The following is a 22,301-nucleotide window of genomic DNA, read 5'->3' on the forward strand; positions in this document are numbered from 1 at the left end:
TCCCAAAACAACCCCAGACATTTCTTCAGTAGCAACAGATTTTTATACTCCATGTTACAAGCAACCAGATTTACAATTTAGGTAACATTTAGCAAAAAACTGACATGTTCAACTTGGTGGCATTCAAGAGAAATGAAGCAGTGATGACCTTAAACACAGAATTCTGCAGGTTTTTAAGGCACTGGATGAACAGCCACAGCAACTTTGTTTAAATGTCTCAACACCAAACTAAAAATCCCATCTCAACATGATTCCCAACTCTTGCCCCGTGGTTTGGTCCTAGCTGCTATTCCTTTGCATCAATAATATCGCTGTATAAATAAACTGTGCAAATCCCTCTGCTTTAGTGCCTTCAGGACAGAGACAATAACAAAGCCCTTAAACATCCAAACCTCTTTTGCTCCAAACGGACGGATGTCTAGAAGGTGAACCTGCGGTTGGGGGAGTGGCCCACTTTGTCCAAGTTGGGGTTGCAGGCGAACTGGATCATGGGTGGAGGTCCACACATCAGGATGAGCGCGTCATCACCAGGAGGGGGCAGACGCTCCCTCACCATGTCTTCATTGATGAAGCCCTGGCTGTACGCCCAGTCTGAGCACAGAAAAGTTACAATGTCACATTTGAAGCTGAATATTAAGAAAAGTGAGGATTCAAACTACAAATAAGTGAACTGACAGTTCAGCTGTAAATAAATATACCTCTGACTTAATCTTTAACCTCATTAGTCCACTAGAGGGTGCCACTTTTCCCACACAAAGGAAAACTTCACATTACTATTATTGCTGTGAAATTAACTTTGCTTAGGTACCTGGGCAAAAATACTATCATGTAAACCTCAAGTCTTACATTTTTTAAACTGGTCAAAATCTGGTAAGTTTACAAACCATGAACTAAAAAAGCTCAACACACAGATCATGCAAGATTTGCACTTAGCAACAACAAACTATACATTTCTATTGAGTTCCACTAGCGCAGATTGATGTGCAACACTGTACATTAACTACATTATGTGATCCTGCATTAAGTTTGTTTAAACTGAAAATCTAACTAGATTTTGGAGTTCCTCAAGGCTATGTATTTAGTCATTTGCTTGTGACTTACTCAACTAAAAGTGAATCACATGATGCATTTACAGACTTAAATTAGTAGTTTTATAGCTAAAAATAGTTTGCATCTCAACATTTAAATGGTTCGTTGACATTTGAAGTGCTTTAAACCTGACAGAGTTCAGGTGAAACACTCTTCCAGGACTTACTTTCAGGCGCTCTGTCCACTGTGTACCACAGCTTGAATCGGTCTGGATGGTTGGCTTGAATCTCGTCCAGTTCGTCTCTCAGCAGGATGTCCTTCTCACTCTGTGGACACAGGAGTTGGGTTATTATGCAGCGGTCCCTTCAGATGTGCAGAACATTATTGATAAATTGTGGACCTCACCTGGTTGGCGAACAGCAGATGACACACCGTTTGGTCCTGCGGGTCCTTCATGATGGCAGTGATGAGCTGCAGCATGGGGGTGATTCCTGCAGAAAGAGCAAGAAAGCCTCTGGTGTTATGAGTAACTACACAGTTTTTCTGTTAAAATAAACATTTGTGACTAAATAATGGAGCCGTTTGTGTTTGAAAGAGTCAGCTGATCAGATTAATCAGAACTCATGAGAATCACACATGAAAGTTCCTCGTGATAAAATCTCAACTCTGCAGCATCAAATCAGCTCCACAAGCAAATGATTGAAAAACTGTTAGGCATTAAACGAACTGAATAAAAAGCCTCTGAGGGACAGTCACATTAAGAACCATGAGTTGAGTTTCAGGATATTAACAGATCAACTGCATGTAAATTACTTTTGTTTTGAACCTCAGATTTGTTGCATGTGAAAGTTTAAAAGTAATTATGCATCATAAATTAAGTTAAATTTTTTCCAGTTTAACAGTGGAAAATAAAATTGTTAAAGTACATTTCAGCATTGTTATATGAAGTCAAGAGATTTCTATACTTGCAGGAAAATAGGCTCTCAAATCAGGCCTGTATTGTCCAGTTTTTATGCTTTTATTATGAAAGAGTTAGAAAGCAAAGGTTTTGCTCTTTAGCCTAGTTATGAAATAACTTCAACAAACACCAGACAGATGTGTCATTTGGTATTTCAAGTTTTCAGGTCATAGTTCTCCAGGAATCTCCTTTTTACAGTTGAGTAATGTTTGTGGTTTTTCAAAGATTTAACTGAAACTGGAACAAATCACCCATGTCCATCTAAACTTCCCATTTGCTGGGATTTTCACATCAATCATCTCAGGTGGTTATAGAGATATAACATCTAAGGAGCTGCACTAGACGCTCACAGAATTAGCTGACTGGTTTGATACGACAGAAAGCAAACAGTAGCTCAAATTAGCAGTAGTTGCAGCATAACACTATCTCTGAAGCAGATATGGTGCAGATGTGAGTTTTTCTAGCTCACCTGTTCCTCCAGCGATCATGCCCACTTGTTTGGCCGTCTTGGTCACAGCTGGAGACTTCTTATCCGCCTGAATGGCAAAAACACCTGGAGAAACAGCAGCAGGATCAGTTCTCAGCAGGGCTTAAAGTAAAAAGAAATCCTGACCCTGAAACTTATAGTGGTGAGAGAAATTAACTATACCGTTGCTATTGCCACAGATTAATAAAAAGTGTCTTTGAGTGCAAACAATTGCTTCTAACAATACAATTAACAAGCTAAACACTCAAACTTAAAGACTTCAGTACATTTCAACTCAAAACAAAATGTAAAATGTCTGTGCCCTAAAGGTTTGCCTTACAGGCAAAAATCCCTCAACATTAAATACGAGTCCTTTCAGTCTGTTTTTGCAAGTAATTTAGAACATGCAATATTACCAACGAAATCAGTGTTTCTCAAATTACAAAGAACAAATCTGGTTCTTAATCAAATCCTAATGAGTCAAATTGAAAGCGTCATGGAGTCGTCAACCTTATGACATTAACACTGACATGAAAAGTAATATTGAAGAAATAAATTTATCAAATCTAATTAAAAACATAAATAAGTGATAAGTTATTTAGTGTTATGGTCTGTAAGATATATTTATTCTCAGTATTAGATGTGGTCTCAACAAACCCATGGCACTTCATCAATATTATTTTGCCTTTTTCTGGAAATGGTGTGTTTATTCTTGCCATACAGTCTCTGTATTAATTATTGCTCTAAAGGTCTTGCCATACCAGTTTATTCCTCTGTATTTACTTTAGTTTCTTAGTTTATTGTTGCATTTTGTTCTTCATTCATTTCCATTTAGTTTCCTTTGATTGGTATTGTCCTCTCTTGGTTTATTGCCATGTCCACTTTAGTTTCTTTCTGTTGCTATTTTTATTTTATCATTTATTGACCATCATTAATCTTCACTCATCACCTGCTGCGCCGCCTAATCGTCTTGTTTTTCACATCATGTGTTGATTTTTCACTGTTCAGCGTCGGATTTCTCTGTTTTTATGCCATAATTCACATCTAGTTCGTCGCTCCGTTTTATGTCCCGCTTCTCCTGTTTCAGAGTTTTGCGCAATGTGCGTGTCGTTTTTTTTTTTTGTTTGTTTTTTTGTTTGTTTGTTTTTTAACCCCCTAAGGTGCAGGGCGTATCGATGGGGAAAAGGCAGACTGACATAAACCTATTCCGTAAATCTTAAAAAATTAATTATTCTCTAACATTGATTTAGATTATCTGACACAAGGGCCTATATTAGAAATGAAACAATGTAACATATATTATAAAACTTATATTATGTGTTAACATTCACCGGCAAAGTTTACACAGGTGGTAAAGACTATTATTTATATTTTTCACTCTGTCAAAAGTAAGATACATCCTAAATCTTCCGTTTTTGTTTTAAAAGTTTCCTAAAGACACGATGTGAGGAAGAAGAGGGAGAAATCTATAAAGAGAGACGGATTCACTGCAGCACGGATGAATCTCACATCGGATTTTGGACTCGTCTGCTGAAAAACATATATATATATATATAATTCAGTATTAATCATTATTTATTTGTGCCATTATTAATCTTTATATATTAGTGTTTGTATAGTTATATAAATATGTATTGATATTGCTAAATAATTTATTAAATACATTATGAGCGGCTGTGTGCTTTGTAATATGCTCATCATACATCGATATCAGAATATTCCATTCCTATTCTATTGTTATAGCCACTAAACATATTTAAATATGATGAACTATGTATTAAAAACAAACTTAAAAAATACAATTGTTTATAAATGTAGCTTTGATAGATGTTTGAATATGGTTTCCAGTAACAAAAAAGTGTGTTATGATCGATTAAATGCGCTGATAAGTCATTGTGCTGCTAAACACATAACGCTGAGTGGAGTGGAGTACCGCTCCAAGATGGCCGCCCCAAATCTCGTCAGCGACAATAGGCAAGAGCGGTCCATGAGGCGTCTATCCTTATATTATGTCTAATAGTTTGGTTGAGGCGGACCGTTTGGTCAAAAGCCGGAAATCCGGTCGCCGGCCGGAGCTCTTTAAGCCCTGGTTCTCAGACACCAAAGACGAGCAGCTGTTAGCAATCAGGCTAATTCAGCACGTAAAGGCTCTTTCTTTTCTTAACATGGTGTCTACATGTCTAATGACTCCAAGCTCATTTGAGTTTAATTTTCAAGATTTTAGCTTTGAAACATTCTGTACATTTTAGAACTGTCTCACCAGTTTATTATAAAAAAAAGTAGATGGGAAACTCAAACCCTTTTTTATTTTTTCTAAAGGTGAAAATTAAGCTCTCACCTTTGCCTTCGTAGGTGAGAAGACCGCTGGGTCCTCTGAAGTCAATTGTGTCGCCGAGCTTGAGGCTCTCCAAATACTGACTCATCTTCCCACCTTCTGGGAATTTAGGATGAACATTTTTGAAATAAATCTGTTAAAGAAAAGCAGATAAAAGACATTTAAATCCATAATATGCAATACGTAGACAGAGAAGCGACTTGCTTCTGGACTCACCTTCACCACCAGGTCCACAAAGCCTTTGTCATCATCGCTGGAGACGGGTGTGTACGGGCGGACGACGAGCTGCCCGTTTATTTTAGCGGACAGATAGATGTGCTGCCCTGAAGACGAGAGCAGAGATGGATACTGGTTATATTTCGCTTTTGCAACTCGAGAAAAGCCACTAAAACTTGAAAAAGTTAAAACCCTTGAACTTTTACAATCTTGTTTGCACTTCAATAAATTTTATGCAACAGAGGGAAAATGATAAATGGTTTTTAAAGTTTTTACAATTGAGAATCTGTAAAATGTGTATTTATTAAGTTCCACTTCATTTCCTCTAAAAGCTGCCTTATCAGAGAAGAGTCCACCTGGGTGTTATTTTTTTTCTCAGCATAAATAGAGCTTTTCTGTTTGCTGGAGAACATTATATAGATCAACAAAGGAGATTCCAAAACTCTGACCTTTAGCACTTTACTCTGGTGAGAGACTCCATCCAACAGAGTGTTGCACTGGAATCTAATCCAGTCCTTTGCAATATTAATACAAGGTAAAAGCTCACTAGCGTGAGTAAATTTGTCGTCGGAATACATTATGAAAATAAATTCCAATTAATGCTGTTTAAACACCCCAAAATAGTCCCTATTGTCAGGGTTGATGGTTTTACTTTTTGTCCAGTTTGGTCAATGAAAACGTCAATAAATACCGCAGTTTAGTGATGCAATCACATTTCTTTATGTGATTGCATTCCTATTTGTAATCACATTACAAGCAGTATTTGTGTTAGTGGGGCTATAATTGCTGTGAGACACAGTCACAGTCATGAAAAAATAAACAACTCTTATTGTTACTTTTATCGTCACAATATCACGCCAAAATATCGTGCTACAAATTTAAATCCATATCGACCACCCCTACTGCACACATCAGTATCATAATGACAATATATTTCTGATATGTTTTGCAACTGTTTAGCACAACTGCAATATTAAGATATGGTTATCAGTAGCAAAGAGGCCTACTGCAACTCTTGTTGCAGATCAATGGGTGGAGGGACTCGGTCACAAGAAATCTACTAGTTGTGCACAAAATCATGCCTTAGTGGTGGAAATAAAGTCATAAGAGCTAATAATGTGTGTGATTTTCTTTCCACAATTACTTTCTAATAGTCTAATACGTAGTCTTTTGGCCTAAATTGTGTATGTGTGTTTTAGGAGCTCATACTGACCAATAGGCAGGCCGAGGACGTGTTCAGGAGAAGGCAGGGCAAAGCGGAACTTCCTGGTGTCATGACTCACAATCTAAAACATACAAAACACAATCAACTCAAATACCTCAGCTGTCACGTGAACGCACCAGCAGAGTTTGCAGACATTAGCAGACTTTGCTAAACAGCCCCTTTCTTACCTGTTTGTCGATTAACCTGAGCGCATATTTGATGCTGGGGTCCTCCAAGGTGATGGCAGGTCTCTTCTTGGAGAACAGCAGCCTGAAGATGAGGTTGATGATGCTGTCAAAGCCGCCTCGGATCAGCTGTGAGATGAAGGTCAGACAGCAGACCACCGGCTAGCATTAGCTACAGGCTGTGCAGGAGCCCTGCGGGGCGTTGTCACTGCTAAAAGTCATCTTAGTTTAATCCCCCCTCAACAGGAGAAATGAGTCACGCAAATTCCTGCGGGGTGGCCGACTGGACTTCATGTGGGGAAAACTGCGTGTTGGCTAATGTTAGCTCTGAGAAGTTAGCTAAAGTTAAACGAGTTAAATAATGTTGCAAAAGAGAACAAAACTCACCCCGATGATGTAAGACAACATTTTCAGTCCGTTCAGACAACTAGACGCTTGCTTGCTTGTTGAGAGCGCAGCTCGGGAGGAGTGTAATGCTGCAACTGTCTGAGCTGTAACGGAAGTTTAGGTGGTCACTGTGTTTGAACGTGAAACAACATCCGGTTACAGCTTTTCAAAATGAAAGCATTTGTATGTAAACATTTCACTACGCTAAACTAAGCTCAAACCGACTGTACATCAGTAATTTAAACTAGAATTTAAAGAATATTAATTTAAATAATTTAGCTAAACAGTGAAAACGATTCTTCTTTTTCTTGATTATGGAAGCTTGCAAACAACTTCAAGGTATATAATAAAGGTTCACTTCAGAGTGGTACATTTAAAACCTTATCTGTTAACATCTGATTCTGAAACCCCAAAATTCAGTTTCTCACAAAACCGAAATACTTAATAAATCAAGGAGATATTTTGATAGCCTAATCATAAGCCAATTCAATATATATTAGTTTTTATTTTCAAATACATCATATGTAAACATGGGTAAATGAACAAAGTAAGGCTAATTATTAAAAATAACTTTTTGAATATATTCAAGTTTATTGATTTTTATACATAATTCCAAAGTTTTGTTCATAAGTAGATGAATATTAAAACGGTATAAAAATAGCTTCAACGCTTAATCAATGGTTAGTTGCAGAAAGCTTAACGGTGTTCATGAAGTTTGTAACAGACATGGATTTCAAAATAAAACCAGTTAAAAAAAACAAACATGCAATGATATATAAACATGAAGACGTTTGGTTATGTCTTGCTGCTTTTTTTCACAGACACTTCCTAAAAGTAACGACTAAGTAAAAACTAAGCATATTTCCTATTTAATTTTTAGCAACATAAAAACTGCACACTGTGGAGATGCACTCTGACCCAATTTATATTTCTGTTCATGTAGAACACAGTTCTCCTTATTTTAGCTGACATGCTTCATAATCGCTGCTAGATAAGTGACACATATCAACCATTTCCTCCTGCAGCTGTGACATCATTTATCTTACTTTGTGTCAAACCAACACCTTGTAGAACAAATGTCACATTTGTTCTACCAGGCACTAAAACATATTGTGCAGACAAACTGCTTCACTTGTCACTTTAAACTTTGCAGTCGGAACAAACTGCAGCAAGCATGACAGTAGGTTAACAACATATGCAAGTTCTAATGGTTTCTGTTTTTCTTATCTTTCATTTGATGAAGATTAGCACAGTATTCTGTGCAAATTATGCAAAACGTGAATAAAAAGCCACAGGCAAATTTACAAATGTGACTTTCTGTAAGCTACTTCAAAGTTAGCTCTGCAAACACTTTTTTTTATTTGACCACATCGTTCCAAATACTTCAGTACATTTTATTTAGATTTTATGAAAACCAACTCTATGTAGTCCTAATGCACCGTTTTAAAAATGTTTCACATAAATCCTTGAAAAGTGTGCCGTGATTCTACTTGAAAAGGCTATGAACATCAATGCTTCAGACTTGTCAACTCTTATTAGAGTTAGGCCTGGACTTTAACTAGGCCTTTCTGAAACAATATTTCCTATGTATGTTTAGAGTCATAATCCTTTTTTGTTCTACTTCTGCAAAAGCCTCAATAAATTTGTGTTTGATCTTCTCATGGAGACTCCTTCATATCAGTTTTATTATTTAGCCGCTTCCATCTTTGCCTCAACTTTTTTCACCAGCTTCTTTGTTTCTCCTGAAGAAAAGAATCCTCACCGCCCAGAGTTTGGTGAATATGTTTTAGTAGGGGAATTTCACCTGAGCTGTGGATCTCTGCAAGTCTCCAGAGTTAATGCTCTTCTTGACAGATAGTTGAGGTGGATGGCCATTTAGGTTTTGCGGTATTTTCCCATTTTCACTATTTAGAGGTGACAGACTGAACGATAGACCACTAGATGATTCCTGAAGCCTTCTGGTTGCACCAGATTTTATTTGGGGAAATCAGAGCAAAGGGGCAACATTTTTCAGATTTTTGTTTGTAAAGAGATGTCATACATTTTCATGGAGGTGGTTGGATTTGTTTGTTCCCAGCAGATGGCAGTGTTAGTCTTTTTAACACACTGCCTGGGATTTGGTGGATTCCTGCTTGTTCATGTGGGGTCACTGGGGGGTCAGTGGCCATCTTCAGCGGCCATTGGAAAAGGAAAAACCTGGAAAGAACAGATGCATGCACAGAGAGGACAAGCAAATTCCACGCAAGATTCGAATCCTGGACCTTCCTGATGCAAGGCGATACTTCATGCACCGCACATAAAACATCAAGAAAAAGGATTTTTGCTTTTCAGTTGAGAAAACACAACATGAGACGTATCAACAGGAAATAAAACATTTTTATTGATCATTTGTGTATATGAAGTTATATAACAACAGTCAGAAAACTCCACAGAGTGAATCACTACACAAAGTGAAACGAAACTGTAAAACACCTCATCAGAAAATGAAGGTATACACAGCAAATATAACCGTCAGCGGCCCGCTCTGGCTGCGAGCGATATGGCAGGAAAAAACACCCCAAACAGTTCTACGAGATTACAGAGAAAACTTCCACACACAAAATACTCAAGCAGGCAGTTGATATACACAAAGGCAACTAGGATCTTTCTACAGCATCAGATTCTAATACTTTACACAGCTTTGCTTCTGAAAGGTCAGTGTGGCTTTGTCACTGGAGAGAATCTTGTCACACAGAGAGCTTGATCAGCTTTTCCAGGGGAGATTTTTTTATTGTGTTGATTATACTTGCACGCTTTGGTAGGAAACCGTATTACGGGGGTGGGGGGAGGGCGTGGCGCTGCAGTGCAGGTAATAATGGCTTTTTGTTTAGTGAAGTTTTTTTTCCACCTCACGATCCGATGGGTTCTGCTACGCTGCCCTCCGTTACTGAATTCCCTGATGTGTCTCTGTTTGATCGGATAATTTCTTCAGAATTGGCCTGGATTCGCTGAGGCCTCGGACTTTAATCCTTTTACAGTTTTTTTTTCCTTTTTGAAATCTGAAGCTGTTGTTGGTTTAATGGATCTAACATGTGAAAAATGTCAAATAAAAAAATTCTCTCAAGTCCAAGAGAGGAGATGTATTGATGGCCAAAAGTGAGACAATTCAATATTAATTTGTTCATTGTTGTGTGATAATTAGAAGCACAAGAAATAAAAAAATACTTTCTTATATGTAATTTATTCAATTTGAAAATAAAATGTTTGGAAAAAAAAATCAAAATTCACATTTAATTGTTTTGTGTTGAACCATTTCATGATTTTCTTTAATCTTATAAATTACATGAAATTTAAATTAAATTACTTAATAATGGACACAGAAAATATGAAATAATTAAAAACTAAAGTAATACATAATTTCAAGAGAAAATAATTGGAAGTTTTATTTATGATTTCCACATTTACAATCTAATTAATTAATTAATTAATTATGTATTTTAACAAATTGACAATTAAATGTTTTTTTTTCCATTTATATAAATATTATAATTTTATCATAAAATATACACATAATATATTCATGTATCTGTTCCAGTTTCCTACTTGGTCAAGAATAACTACACATTAATGTGTGATAATTCAAATAAAATTGAAAATACATCATTTCAAATTATTTAAATGTTTCAATAATTCAATTAATATACAACATTTACTCATTGTTAAGATGTAACTTAATGGATCTTAAGTTAAAGATGTATTTTAATTTTTCATAGTTCTGGACTTGCAGCACATGACTAATTTTCTTCAAATTGGTGGGCAGGGCTAATGCAGCTATACACGATGTGATTGGATAAGAGTTGTAGCACAGCTTATGCCTTCATTTCACAACTGATTATAGCAAAGAATATAAAGTAATAGTGATTTCATTGTGTATTTACTCATGCATTTAAATAGAAAAAAATATTTCCTGAATCTATTCATAAATGTAAATTATTTTGGTTTTATTGAATTGACACACTTTTAGCCCTCATGGTTGAAGCTTTATAGACGGGGAGAGCTTTCACCTCACACAGGTTATGAATGTAGAGTTTAAAAATCATTTAAGTTACTATGTGTACTTTTTTGTTACAACAAAAAGTGCAAAGTACATCTAATAATCTCACGATTAAAGAAATCTACACCAACACAGTTTGTACTGTACATTCAAAGTTTCTTCTCAAATATAAAAAAGGGATTTTGACTTAATAAGGCAGAAAATTAATAATGAGATTTAAAATGTTGAATGATACTAGTTGCTAAATAGATATATTTATCTCACCGTTTTACTTACTTCTGACATGATGTGGATATATACATGGCATTTTTAGGGATATTTATCTTGTTTGGTTTTGAACTGAGACTCCCTGAAGCGTCTGATGCTGGAATTGTGTGCAAGAGGAGAAAAACGAACCTGCGAAGAAAAAAAAATAAAAGAAAAGAGGGAGGAAAACCCTAAAAGGAGATGAACAGGCTGGATCTACGGTCCGTACCGCCTCACCAGGAAGGACAAACGCCATCCTCGCTGATTTTTACACTATGGGATGAACATACAAGTATTGCACAGTGCTCAACAAAATGCTGTGTGAAAGCGACCCGCTCGGATAAAAACGCGCGACGTCAGGCGGCGGCGTGCGCGCGCTCACTCTGTCTCTCTGGTTGCGTGTAGAAGGGGGCGGGGGGATGGCGTTAAACGCTACGACATCACTACAGAACAAACTCGCTACCTACTGATAAATCTACATCTCTAAGCACACACGGCAGTCACAGTGATACACAAAGCAGTCCTCAGAGACTCCTATGGAATGACAAGTAGCTTTTTCATAATAGTGCTATCAACTACACAATAACATTGAAAACATTTAGAAAGTCCTCCTGAAATATAAGCATCGAGTATATGCAAGAGGTTCCTCCGAGATAAGAGACTTCATGGTTTTCATGGATTATTCTGCTCCTAATTGGACCCGTAAGTAAAGGACACGATGGACACAGCAGACCATTAACTTTTACGGTTGTTTCCCTGCTCTCCAGGTTAGCGACAAAAGTAATTTGAAGCTGTTGGCCTAATGGTGCGGAGCCCAACACAGGCAAGGAGGTGGAATAAAAAAATGGAGGCGGGGGAAATACGTTTTGCTGGTTCAGGAAACTGTACGCAGTTTGAAATCTGTTCTCTTAGTTTATAAAAGTTATGCATGGACTGCAAAGTGAGCTCTAGGTTAGGAAACCTACACAGCTTATCTCCTCTGTGCATAATTATTGTACCTTTCTTTAGTTTATAAAAAATATACACAGATTGCCAGCTGCTCCTTCAGTTTAGAAAACTGTACAGAGGAATTTGCAGTCAGTTTCTTCACAGTTTAGAAAACCAGATGTACTGAATGTGATCAGATTTCAAACCTACTCAAGAACTACAATTTGAAATTCAAACATTCACTTTGGAAAACTAAACACATACAACAATCTACTCGTTAAAACTGGGAAACTACATGCGTGGATTACAGTCGGTTTCATCAGTAAAAGAAACTCCATGAACAACTGCTGTCTGTTCCTGCAGTTTTGAAAGAGGTACGATTGCAATCAGTCGTGTTTAGTTGAGGAAACCTAACCATGCAATGCAAATCTTCTCAGTTTAGGAAGCACAGATTGGAATCTATTCCAGCAGTTTGAAAACCCAACAGTAAGGATTCAATCCATTCCTTCAGATTAGACGGGAATGCATCCTGTCAGCTTGGGAACGTGTATGCATGGATTAGAATCTGCAGGTTTGAAAACCATTCATACCGGTTGCGGTCTGTTCTCCCAGTTTAGGGAATTTTCTGTACAAATTGCAACCTGTTACTGTAGTTATAAAAACTGTATGCACACACTGGATTCTTATCCTTCATATTAAGGAATTAAGGAATCTTTTCTTCAAATTGTACCCTTGTAATATGGATTAAAGCCCGTTTTCTCTATTTTGAGTACTCTTGGAGTGGTTTACACTCCAGTTTGAGAGCAGTTTAGGAGAAAAGTTTGACTTCTTGTTTTAGAGCAAGCAAAACGGCATAATTTTTGAGCACTGGAGTTGAATTGTTCACTTAAAACTGAAAAAAATATAATCCGAAATTATATTCTGAGCATAAAGAGCCTGCAAATGTCCCCTAAAAACAAACCAATGCTACTAATGTACGGTTTACTAAATTGATGGGCCAATTTCCCCACACCTCGATTTTTAATTCCTTGCCTGCTTAAAAAAAAACCAACGCAATTTGTCCTTGTGAGGATCTCTGGCTCCCCCTGCAGGTGTCCCAACACAAAGCAAACATGTTCTCTAGAACGAGTTTCAAAGACGTCCAGTGCAAAAACAGCAGCCACATAAAAGTTAAAATTGGCAGTAAAACATGGCTAGCTCTATTGTCGCTGTGAGAAGGCAACGCAAAGCAAAGACTGCGATTTAGGGCACCACTGCAGCCAGAGACATTGTTCCCAAAAAACCGAAGCTACGACCACTAGCAAGTGGGAGTGTGCATGAAGAGAGGCTCTCAGGTCAAGCCGCCCCCCTGAATGGCAGTGTTTAGAAGCTCAACATTCAGTTGAGGAAAAGTTTGATTTTTTTGTCTTTTTTTTTTAGGCCACTCCACTGTTAGAAGGCAAGGGAATCATAACAGAAGAGCTCCCCCTGGTGTTTGCCGGCCTTAAGTAAAAGATCGTAAAAATAAAAAGTATCACGCACTTTACTAAAAATAGTCAACACGCTGATTTGCGCTAAAAAATAGTCATCTTAAGACCAGATCTGCATTTTTTTTTCTTTTTTAACCTTCTTAAACTGCAACACTTCCAACTACGACAAGGCTGTTTAAACAAAATATTGTCAAACAAGATTAAGGGCACAATGGCTACAGCTTGGTGCTTTTTTTTCTACCCCCCCAAACAGGTCTGTTTCTCAACAAATTTTGACAAAAACCAAAAATATCTGGCCAAATATGAAAAGAAGACAGACTCAACTGTGATCTGTTCAACCCAAACAAATACTGCAGGTCCTGGTAGAGAACTAAGTACGTCATTAGGAGTCATGTGCTTGTAAAATGTCCAGCATAATTTCCCCAACAGAACCATAGCAGTTAATGGCCTTGTATTGGTTTATATTCATCTGTTTCTCTATGCTTGATGCTGAACTTAAAGCCAGATGCCGTCCTTTACGATCTGAACATTTCCCTCACTCGTAGGTTGGAGTTAATTGTCTTTTTACTCTGGAATGCAATAAAGTAATAAGGTAGAATTTTTAAATCCTGGGTTATATAATATTAGCTTTCCTCTATATCTGCATTTACATAATTTAAAATAGAACATCTTATTAAAAACATCGAGATATACACAGATTAGGAAACGGGTAACAACATACAAACACAGAAACTAGAAATCATTTTTGTCTGCATACTTATATATACAACTGTGGTACAATAAACTCTTTCAGTCATGCGCTATCTATACAGATCATATTGCTTAAAAGAAGGGGGCTTTTGGTTGTGGTGGTGAAGGGCTCAGAGAAGGAAACCAATCAAATCAGAGAAACAGAGAACCTAACAGAAAAAGAAAAGCGGGACGTTTGATTGATTTACTCTGCAATCAGAAGGTAAAGGGAGGCTTAGATGGATGGACCCATATATCACTGAGGTATTTACACAAACTGGCTAAAGAGTACTACAAGGCAAGGAGCTGAAAGTGGCCCCTGCCTATTTCTTGGTGGCGAGCTGCGCGTCCACCTCCTCCTCGGGCTTCAGCACGTGCCACTGGGCGATTGGTCTCCGCGGGTTGGCCAGCATGTCGGACCAGTGGCGCAACTCTGTGCCCGTGCTGTTCAGGCCCACGAACACCTTGCCAATGGCGTCGTTCTTGCCGATCTTGTCATAGTCCAGAACAGTTATAACAACTTGGACTTTCTGCAGTGGGAGGAAGAGACGGGAGGTGGGGAAGACAGCAGACGCGCAGTTTTGTTTTAGAAACGCTCAGCTGGTTTAGGAATCCCTAACCGCACATTTTTGTTGCAGGACCACTAATACTGATGCTTTCAGTGTTTTCCAGATACTGTATCATTTTATAGCACAATCAAGTAACTATGCTACCCCCTGTTGTGATAGAAATGCTGTATATATCAAATATGACAAAAGGAATTTGATTTTCTAATTTAATGGCTTGAAACTGGGCCTCTGTCTCTTTAAGTCAAGCTCTTTCTGAATCTCTGCCTTTAGGAACTCAACACAACGTCACTATTAACTCCAACAAAGTTTTTACCAGTGTTGCACTAAGAAGTAGCTCGTATAACGAGCTCAGCACATGCACAGTTCCACCAGGTGTTTGCTAATTACTACTGGCTAGTCTGAAGGAGTCATGAGGGAGGGGTTTTCTCACACTCATAAAACATGCATGAAATAATCAAGGAAACACGTCAGTTGTGTTTTTGATGATGTAAAGATCTAAAAATTAAATTTTACATAATAATGCCCATTTAACAATAAATTAAAAACACCAACGTCATTGGAATGTCTTTCTGCACACAATCCCTGCTGCTGTTTTTCCACTTTTGCACGCATCAAGTCTATAATGTTTACTACACGTGCTTCTCTTTATTCCACAGAAACCATAAAGTTTCCTCTGAGAGAAGCAGAGGGGTTTTATTGACTGCTGCTTGATTGTTTGATTCCTCGGACTCCAGCCCTCAGCTCCAGTGTGTGTTTATTCAAAGTGAAGCTGCAAAGAAGAGTGACCTGAGCATCAATCCACAGCTCAGAATATGAATTAGCGCACGAAGCGGCCTGATTAAGTTTCGATCCACCGGCACACTGAGATGGAGCCGCTGTCGCCGCCGCCACCCGCGTGCGATCCAAGCCACTGCTTTAAAAGAGCGTGGCTAATACAGCATGTAATGAAACACTGAATAAGGCTCCCTCAAGGCCAGTTGGGGTTAGCTCGGCTTTATAGCTGCAGTTCACCTCCAGTTTGCTTATTGAAATAAGGCTTCCTTTGATTCTGAACCACCTTGATTCATCAATATGGAAATTCCTCAGTCTGAATCTATGTAGTGGTTTCATCTGGAGAGTCAAAATCTTCTGCTTTGACTCTTCACATCAAACAGAGATAAACAAGTTACTCTAATTAGAAAGCTTCTTATACGTTTGCTCTATGATTTGTAAATCTGTATTGCTTCCCGTTTAGATTAACCAAATGTTGTTTAGGAGCTGTTGAGTTCAGGAGACACGCTACTGTCTTGAAAATACATTTTAAATATGTTTAAAATGTATTTTCAAGATAATCTGGTTTATTTTTTTTATTAGGCTTAATAAAAAAACTTGTATTTACTCAGGTTAATCATAGGAAACATTTAGGTGTAACAAAAAATAAAACAGAAAACAGAAACATTTCTCAGAGTTAAAACATAATTAAAATGAATTCAACACTTTTTATAAAAGTGTAACTTGTTGGAAAAAGGTAACAAGTTGAAGTAAAAAGAGAGATTGACAATTTAAACTGCGTTCCTCAAAGACATCGATGATATGTGGGTGTGAGAACGTAATTAAAGTCAGCAGATTTCATAGCGTTCAGGAGCCATCGGCGATGGAGAAGATATTTAAACAGCTCATTAGTTTAACATTTACAGCCAGCTCAGAGTGTTTGACTGATTTGCCCAAGACAAATTAGGTCTTTAAAGTGTGCTTAGTGCCGTCCGAAAAGTGTTCAATAAATTTAATCAATGACACGCTTCTGATTCAATCGATTCAATCCACCGTGGTGATAAACAGGTAGCCGGCTCACAGGTATGAGTTTTTATCCGATCAGATCTGATTTAGGGGTATCAAACTCATGACTGGTGAGCCGTGACGGGTTTAATTAATTTCACTCAATTACCAAGATAATCTGGTTTGTTTTTTCATACTTTCCGAGTCATCGGATTTACCTGTTTTAAATTAAAGACTAAATTTTTCCCTTCCTCCTGTAACACTTGGTTAAAATCAGCTTGATGTTGATAGGTTTGATGATCGTTACGCTGTAAGAAATTCTACAAACGGATAAATGAGATAAATGCCGCACACAATAACGGAGTGCAGAGAATCACAGCCACTCAGCAACTGGCTCGTCTAATTGGAGAACTGAGGCCGATTGAAACTGAATTGCCTTTGATTAAACTGTTATGATGAAAAAGATTATTTGCTAAATGAACTCCTATTTATTTGAGCTAATATACAAAAATTATTTCCCCCCCCCCTAACTTTTTGGCAACTTACCAATTAGAAGACAGGCTTTTGAAGACAGAAGAAACGTACCTGGATTTGTTCAAACGGGACTTCAAAGCTAAAGGACTCGTTGTAGTAAGGGTTAAGGGTGTTCTTCTTGATTGTCGTTTTCTTCTTCTTCAGCCTCTTTCCATTTTGCATGAGGTGGATCTTCACGTATGGATCTAGAAAAGCGGAGCAAACAAATTTGATATTTAGAATGAAATCTTCTGCAAAACAACGTCAGTGTGCAACTGAAACAGTTAATTTACATACACAGGATAAAAAGACCCCTTTTGTCCTCATTGTCGGAAGTTAAATCAAACCAAACTTCTCTTGTTCACAGGGATACAGTTGTGGATGTATTTCATAGCAACACCTAAATATTTACATGAATTATTTTTAAAATTAACATATAAATAAACCGTCACCCCCGACTTTGAATATTGTGGTTTATAGGTGAACCAGTTCGATAACTGCTACTTTTCTAACTTCCTGTATCAACCAGCTGTGCTGCAGGGCTAATATTGCACAGTTAGAATGGCTTTCAAAAGCCATTAAATATATGAAGCTAAGAGGAGTAAAATCCTTAGAAAATATATGCTACAATAGATCAACAGCTCTGCATGAGGTTACAAATGATGGCTATCAGCCTCTTGTGTTTGCATCAGTCAGTTAACCTTCTCTTCTCAAGAGCCTCATTGTCATCGGTCCGAACGCCACCTGAAGTGGCGTCCAATTGGTCTGCTTTGTCCGTCCTCTCCCACTCTCTGGCAATCATGCTGAGTGTCCTCCTGGAAACCGCAGGCCACCTATTGCTTTCATTTATCCATCCAATTTGTTTATGTTCTCCAAACTGTAACCAAAATTATACTTAAGAGGGGAGCTCGGCAAATGAGATTGGATTCCTAAAGACGGGAACAATCATCTTTTCGAATTATGAAATAAAGGCTTTTTATTTTATATTTTGGCTTTAATCGAGCCATTAGGAGGGACAAGGTGAGGCAGTTAATTTGCACATTCAGAGGGAGCCTAATGAGACTAAACTATGGGCAGGAGAAGAATGTAACAAGGTCCACTGCAATTTCCACAAAGGATGAAAAAGGATTCAGTATTGGGTATAATATGCACCGCTCCTGTCAATTTATATTCCTCTCCACCTCATACACAGCACTGCTGCTAGACTCTTTTATAAAAACGAGGAAAATGAAGGAATATTTATTCTTCTGAGAGAAAATTACCCCAGAAGTTGTTTGTTAAACCAGCAAATGTAATCTCAGAATGTCAAGATTATAGTAATTATGGATCAAATTTCTTTATTCGCTTCAAATCTGGTCCCTCTAATTACTAATATACCCCCATAAAATCTCAATTAATTTTTACTTTTAACACTAGAAATACTGTAAGCAGGTTAGCATTACTATCAGTCTAATGGTGTTTGAATTAGGAGGATTTATAGATTTACAGTGTAATTAATAAGTTTTGAACTCCTGTGGTCATTTCTTCATTTGCTAAAGCAATTACTGGTTTAATCTCAGATTATAATGTTAAACTTAAAATACTGCAAACTTTTCTAATTAACTCATACAATTAATTCTGAATAATTCTAACATTTCTTATTTTTTATTGGCCTAAGAGTTTGGAAAAAAATTACTACACATTTTCTTCTCAACATTCAGGAAAGGGAAAATATAGCTGATCAAATTTAAAGTTCTTCTAATTGTAAGGAAGAAACGGGGACAAAAATAAGCAAAATGCTTCAGAAAAGCTGGATATTTATTGGTAAAATCACTTTAAAAAGACTAAAAGAAACTCAGACTATTTTGAAAAACAGGTTTGTAAAAAGCATGTGAGGAAGGAACAAATACCCACAATGATATTAGTGATCAAATGAGATCTAGAGCCAACAATATCCTCCACCAAGGCTCAGAGCGTCAGAATGGATAAGCACCAAAACTGAATCCGATCTCATAATTAGTCGATGACACACCACTGACTTGGATAATCTGGATTTATCTCTGAATTCAATATGCACAAAGTCTTTATAAAGTTTGGGAGAGGCCCCGTTTGGATGGCAGAGAAAATATTCTTAGAAGAGAATGCAAGATTTCCAGTAGCAGCAACAACTGAATGAGCTTAGCTCCTTTAATCTTTCATCCAATTTAGAGGGATAAGGGCCTGACTGCAGAGTGGTGGACTGGAGCAAGGCATCTGACACGAAAATAGAGAGAAAACGGCGTAAACAGAATTGGGGATGGAGAAAAGCAGCAGAATAAATAGATGACAGAGAGTGAAAAGGTAACAGGCCTCTAATGGAGTGGGTGTCCATTATTACTCTCCTGCTGAGAGGAGCTGAAGCGCCGAGAAGATGAAAACAGTGAAGGAGGGCTGAGTGCATGGGAGTGGAAGTGACTGTTGTCACAGGAAACGAATGCATCCAAAAGTATTCACATGTACGACGTATCCAACACAAACGCGTACTATAGTAAACGGCAACATGGAGCCTGGACTGTGGATTTAACAGATTGAACGCTGAAATGTGTTAAAAGGTTTATAAAACAGCAACAAGCAAAGTTGAAATAAATATTTAACTTACAAATTATATTTTTATTATCAGAAACTAGGATAAAGTATGCAAATACCAAACAGTGTAGGCTAATCCTCATTAAAATAAAACAAGGCCTCACATCACCAACAGTAATAAACAGTATCTTTGGCCTAATTGTTCCAAGAGACAAAAACAAACATTATAAAGCAATAAAAGCACGATTTAGGTTGCTAGGATAGTTTACGTTCGCCGTTTTAAAATGGAAAACAGCGTTAATTTAGATATTTAAGGCTTACAGAATTTTCTGTGCTCCCTATAATAGCATTTTAAACGCCTGGCAAGAATGGATTATGGTGCTTTTATTCAAATAGTTTTGTTTTTGTTTAATTTTTGCACCTGGTTTTTTCCTCAGTGGCATAAAAGAAAGTGAAGAATGTTTTTCTATTGCTGTTTTTTTTTTTAAAAGCCTGATTCACGCTGCTTTTAAATCCAGAACTAAAGCAAAGCTACAATAGTCAGTTCTACTGTTTCTTTATGCCCAAAAAATACAAAGCAGCAGCTGAATGGGATTACACATGATAACCCTTTTCTGATGCTGAAAAGGGAAACGCATGTGATGCCGCATCAGGGCCATCCAGATGCTCTTATCTTTGCAGCCAGCAGATGACGGTTTGGCATTATTGGGTTTCGGGAGGCTCGTTGTACCTCATATCCGGCCCATTTTTCCGTCTCATCCCAGACGGATGTAATCGCTCCCATTTTACGGTTGAATGGGAGCTCTTGTGATGCAAGAGTGCTTCCTCACATATGCGTACAGCGGGGACTTGTCTTCTCTGCCCAGAGGGTTACTCATCTGCGCCCTGGATCTGGGCCCAGGTCTTTTTTTTTGGGAGGGGAGTGCACTATCAGTGATCCATACATCTTCCTCTGAAAGCTAGACAGGATTGTGGATAAGCTCTGACCCAAATCCACGGCAGAGTAGAGTCAAGTTCCTAATTTTTTGAATTTCAAGCTGGGAAGTGCTTAAAGTGGTGACTCCTTTTCTCTCTCATCGGAGTGGAGATGCCTAAAATCGATTCTACAGTACAGGTTTTGAACACAGATACAGAACGTCTCCAGATATTCCCTCGAGTGTGGACACTGTGGGTGCCTGCAGAGTTGTGCCAAATGAACACCAATACTGCTCAGTTAAATATAGCTCGCCTGTCATCTTAGCTTTCCTCCCATCATTTAGGATTTGCCATGGTGGGTGCACCCAGGGGTGGCTGTCGGTTCAGTTTTACACATTCAGCTCAGCGGTGAATCATATGTCTCCAACAAACACACAAGCATTTACAGTAAAAACTCTTCTCTGTGCTCCACACTAACAAGGTCCTTCCTATCTAGTAGAGACCTCTAGTATCATAGTGTGTCTTGTTTACATGACTGGAACATGCCTGACCCACAGTGGAAGCTTTTAAGCTGTTTAGCTCACCTGACTTAATCACTGTCTTCATACCAAATTCTTCAAAACACATTTCATCTACCGTATTTTTCTAACTATAAGCCGGTACTTTTTTCCCACGCTTTGAACCATGCGGCTTGCAGCCCGGTGCGGCTTTCTGTGGATTTTTCTTCAGCCACCAGGGGGCGCTTCAGCAGAAAGTAAATCATTGGAAGTCAAAATTGGAAATAAATGAAGAAAGTGCTAACTTTCATTTAGAACAAGCACATGCTAGCAGCAGGGATGACAGAAATTTCTTCAAACTCAAACCCCCTCATCATGGAAACCACACGAAGACGTTCATCTGATGCCGCTTTTAAGTTGAGGGCTACAGATCCGGTAGGATAGATCGATAGCCGCTGCACGTAAAGCTCGGCGTGAACGAATCCATGGTTGCATCCTTAATAGATTTATTTCCCTGTGGAAAACAGAGAGGTGGAGATATCAGTAGCTTATAGCCAGGTGCGGCTTATAGGTGCACTCTCTAGTCCGGAAAATGCTGTATTAATATTTATTAGCGTATGCAAGAGGAGGAAACACAAACATAACTCTTCACACCAGCATTCTCCGGCTCATTCTGGGAGATCCTGTGGTTCTTTTTGATTTAAGTAGCCTGGGAAACCTTAGGCACCCAGGAAGCGTCTTGATCAGAAGCCTGAACAACTCAGCAAACGTTTTTTGATGGTTTTACTTCATCGATGGAGCTTCTCATCTCTAAAGCAGAGCCTTTCCAACCAACAGGACAAGCTAATTTCAGCTGTTGTGCATTTGTGATCTCTTAATTTCAGTTATGAGACACATTATGAGGGTCAAAATGTAGACAAACCTGTGAATCAAAAGCTTCACATTTTTGCTCACAGCACTCTGGAGCATCACCCACATCTCCAGCTCAATCCTTTTGTTTCTTGAAAACAAATTTCCACTAAAGGGAGAGACTGAAGAAGAACCACCACCTTTTTTCCCCATTGAGATCTATCTGTTACTTTAAAAATGGGTTGACCAGAAATTTTAAAACCCGAGTGTTTTGTAAGCATTTAGGTCAAAATAAATGGAGCAAGAGGGAAAATTGAAGCCTGAAAATCAAACCTGGTAAAACCCCTCATGTAATCTTTGTTCAGTAAGATTTAGAAATGTTAACCCAATGAAATCTACCAAGAAAGATTTGAACCAATAATGTCAGAAAAGAAAGTACATACACATTAAAATTATGTTAAAGCTAAATCCATAA

The 22,301-nt window shown here is 38.0% G+C and overlaps 2 protein-coding genes across 5 annotated transcripts in view; both read right to left on the reverse strand.

Moving 5' to 3' along the window:
• Nucleotides 1-20: 20 nt before the first annotated feature.
• cyb5r3 (cytochrome b5 reductase 3) lies at nucleotides 21-6,941 on the reverse strand. The gene is made up of 9 exons (XM_014988580.2): nucleotides 6,781-6,941; nucleotides 6,397-6,522; nucleotides 6,218-6,290; nucleotides 5,005-5,111; nucleotides 4,792-4,921; nucleotides 2,457-2,540; nucleotides 1,435-1,520; nucleotides 1,256-1,355; nucleotides 21-591 (listed from the first exon to the last, which is right to left on the reverse strand). The coding sequence occupies exons 1-9, from the start codon at nucleotides 6,799-6,801 to the stop codon at nucleotides 419-421; spliced, it is 900 nt and encodes a 299-aa protein (XP_014844066.2). The 5' UTR covers nucleotides 6,802-6,941; the 3' UTR covers nucleotides 21-418.
• A 2,195-nt stretch (nucleotides 6,942-9,136) lies between these two features.
• Nucleotides 9,137-22,301, reverse strand: part of syt1a (synaptotagmin Ia) — a 151,412-nt gene continuing 138,247 nt past the window's right edge. For all 4 annotated transcript variants that reach the window (XM_088003279.1, XM_014988554.2, XM_014988537.2 and 1 more), the window contains 2 exons: nucleotides 17,094-17,227; nucleotides 9,137-14,714 (listed from right to left, as the gene is read on the reverse strand). In XM_088003279.1, coding sequence (XP_087859405.1) covers nucleotides 14,508-14,714; nucleotides 17,094-17,227 — 341 coding nt within the window. In that variant the 3' untranslated portion in view covers nucleotides 9,137-14,507. The remainder of the gene's footprint in view (nucleotides 14,715-17,093; nucleotides 17,228-22,301) is intronic.

Source organism: Poecilia mexicana, unplaced genomic scaffold, assembly GCF_051168715.1.
Source record: "Poecilia mexicana isolate PSO_F unplaced genomic scaffold, ASM5116871v1 scaffold_23, whole genome shotgun sequence".
In the NCBI taxonomy this organism is placed as follows: Eukaryota; Metazoa; Chordata; class Actinopteri; order Cyprinodontiformes; family Poeciliidae; genus Poecilia; species Poecilia mexicana.

Coding starts and splice junctions, on each gene's coding strand:
- cyb5r3 (XM_014988580.2), bottom strand. CDS start 6,801: ATGTTGTCTTACATCATCGGG. Junction 4,922..5,004: donor TTGTGGACCTGGTGGTGAAG/GTGAGTCCAGAA, acceptor TTTCTTTAACAG/ATTTATTTCAAAAATGTTCA. Junction 592..1,255: donor AGTGGACAGAGCGCCTGAAA/GTAAGTCCTGGA, acceptor TTCTGTGCTCAG/ACTGGGCGTACAGCCAGGGC.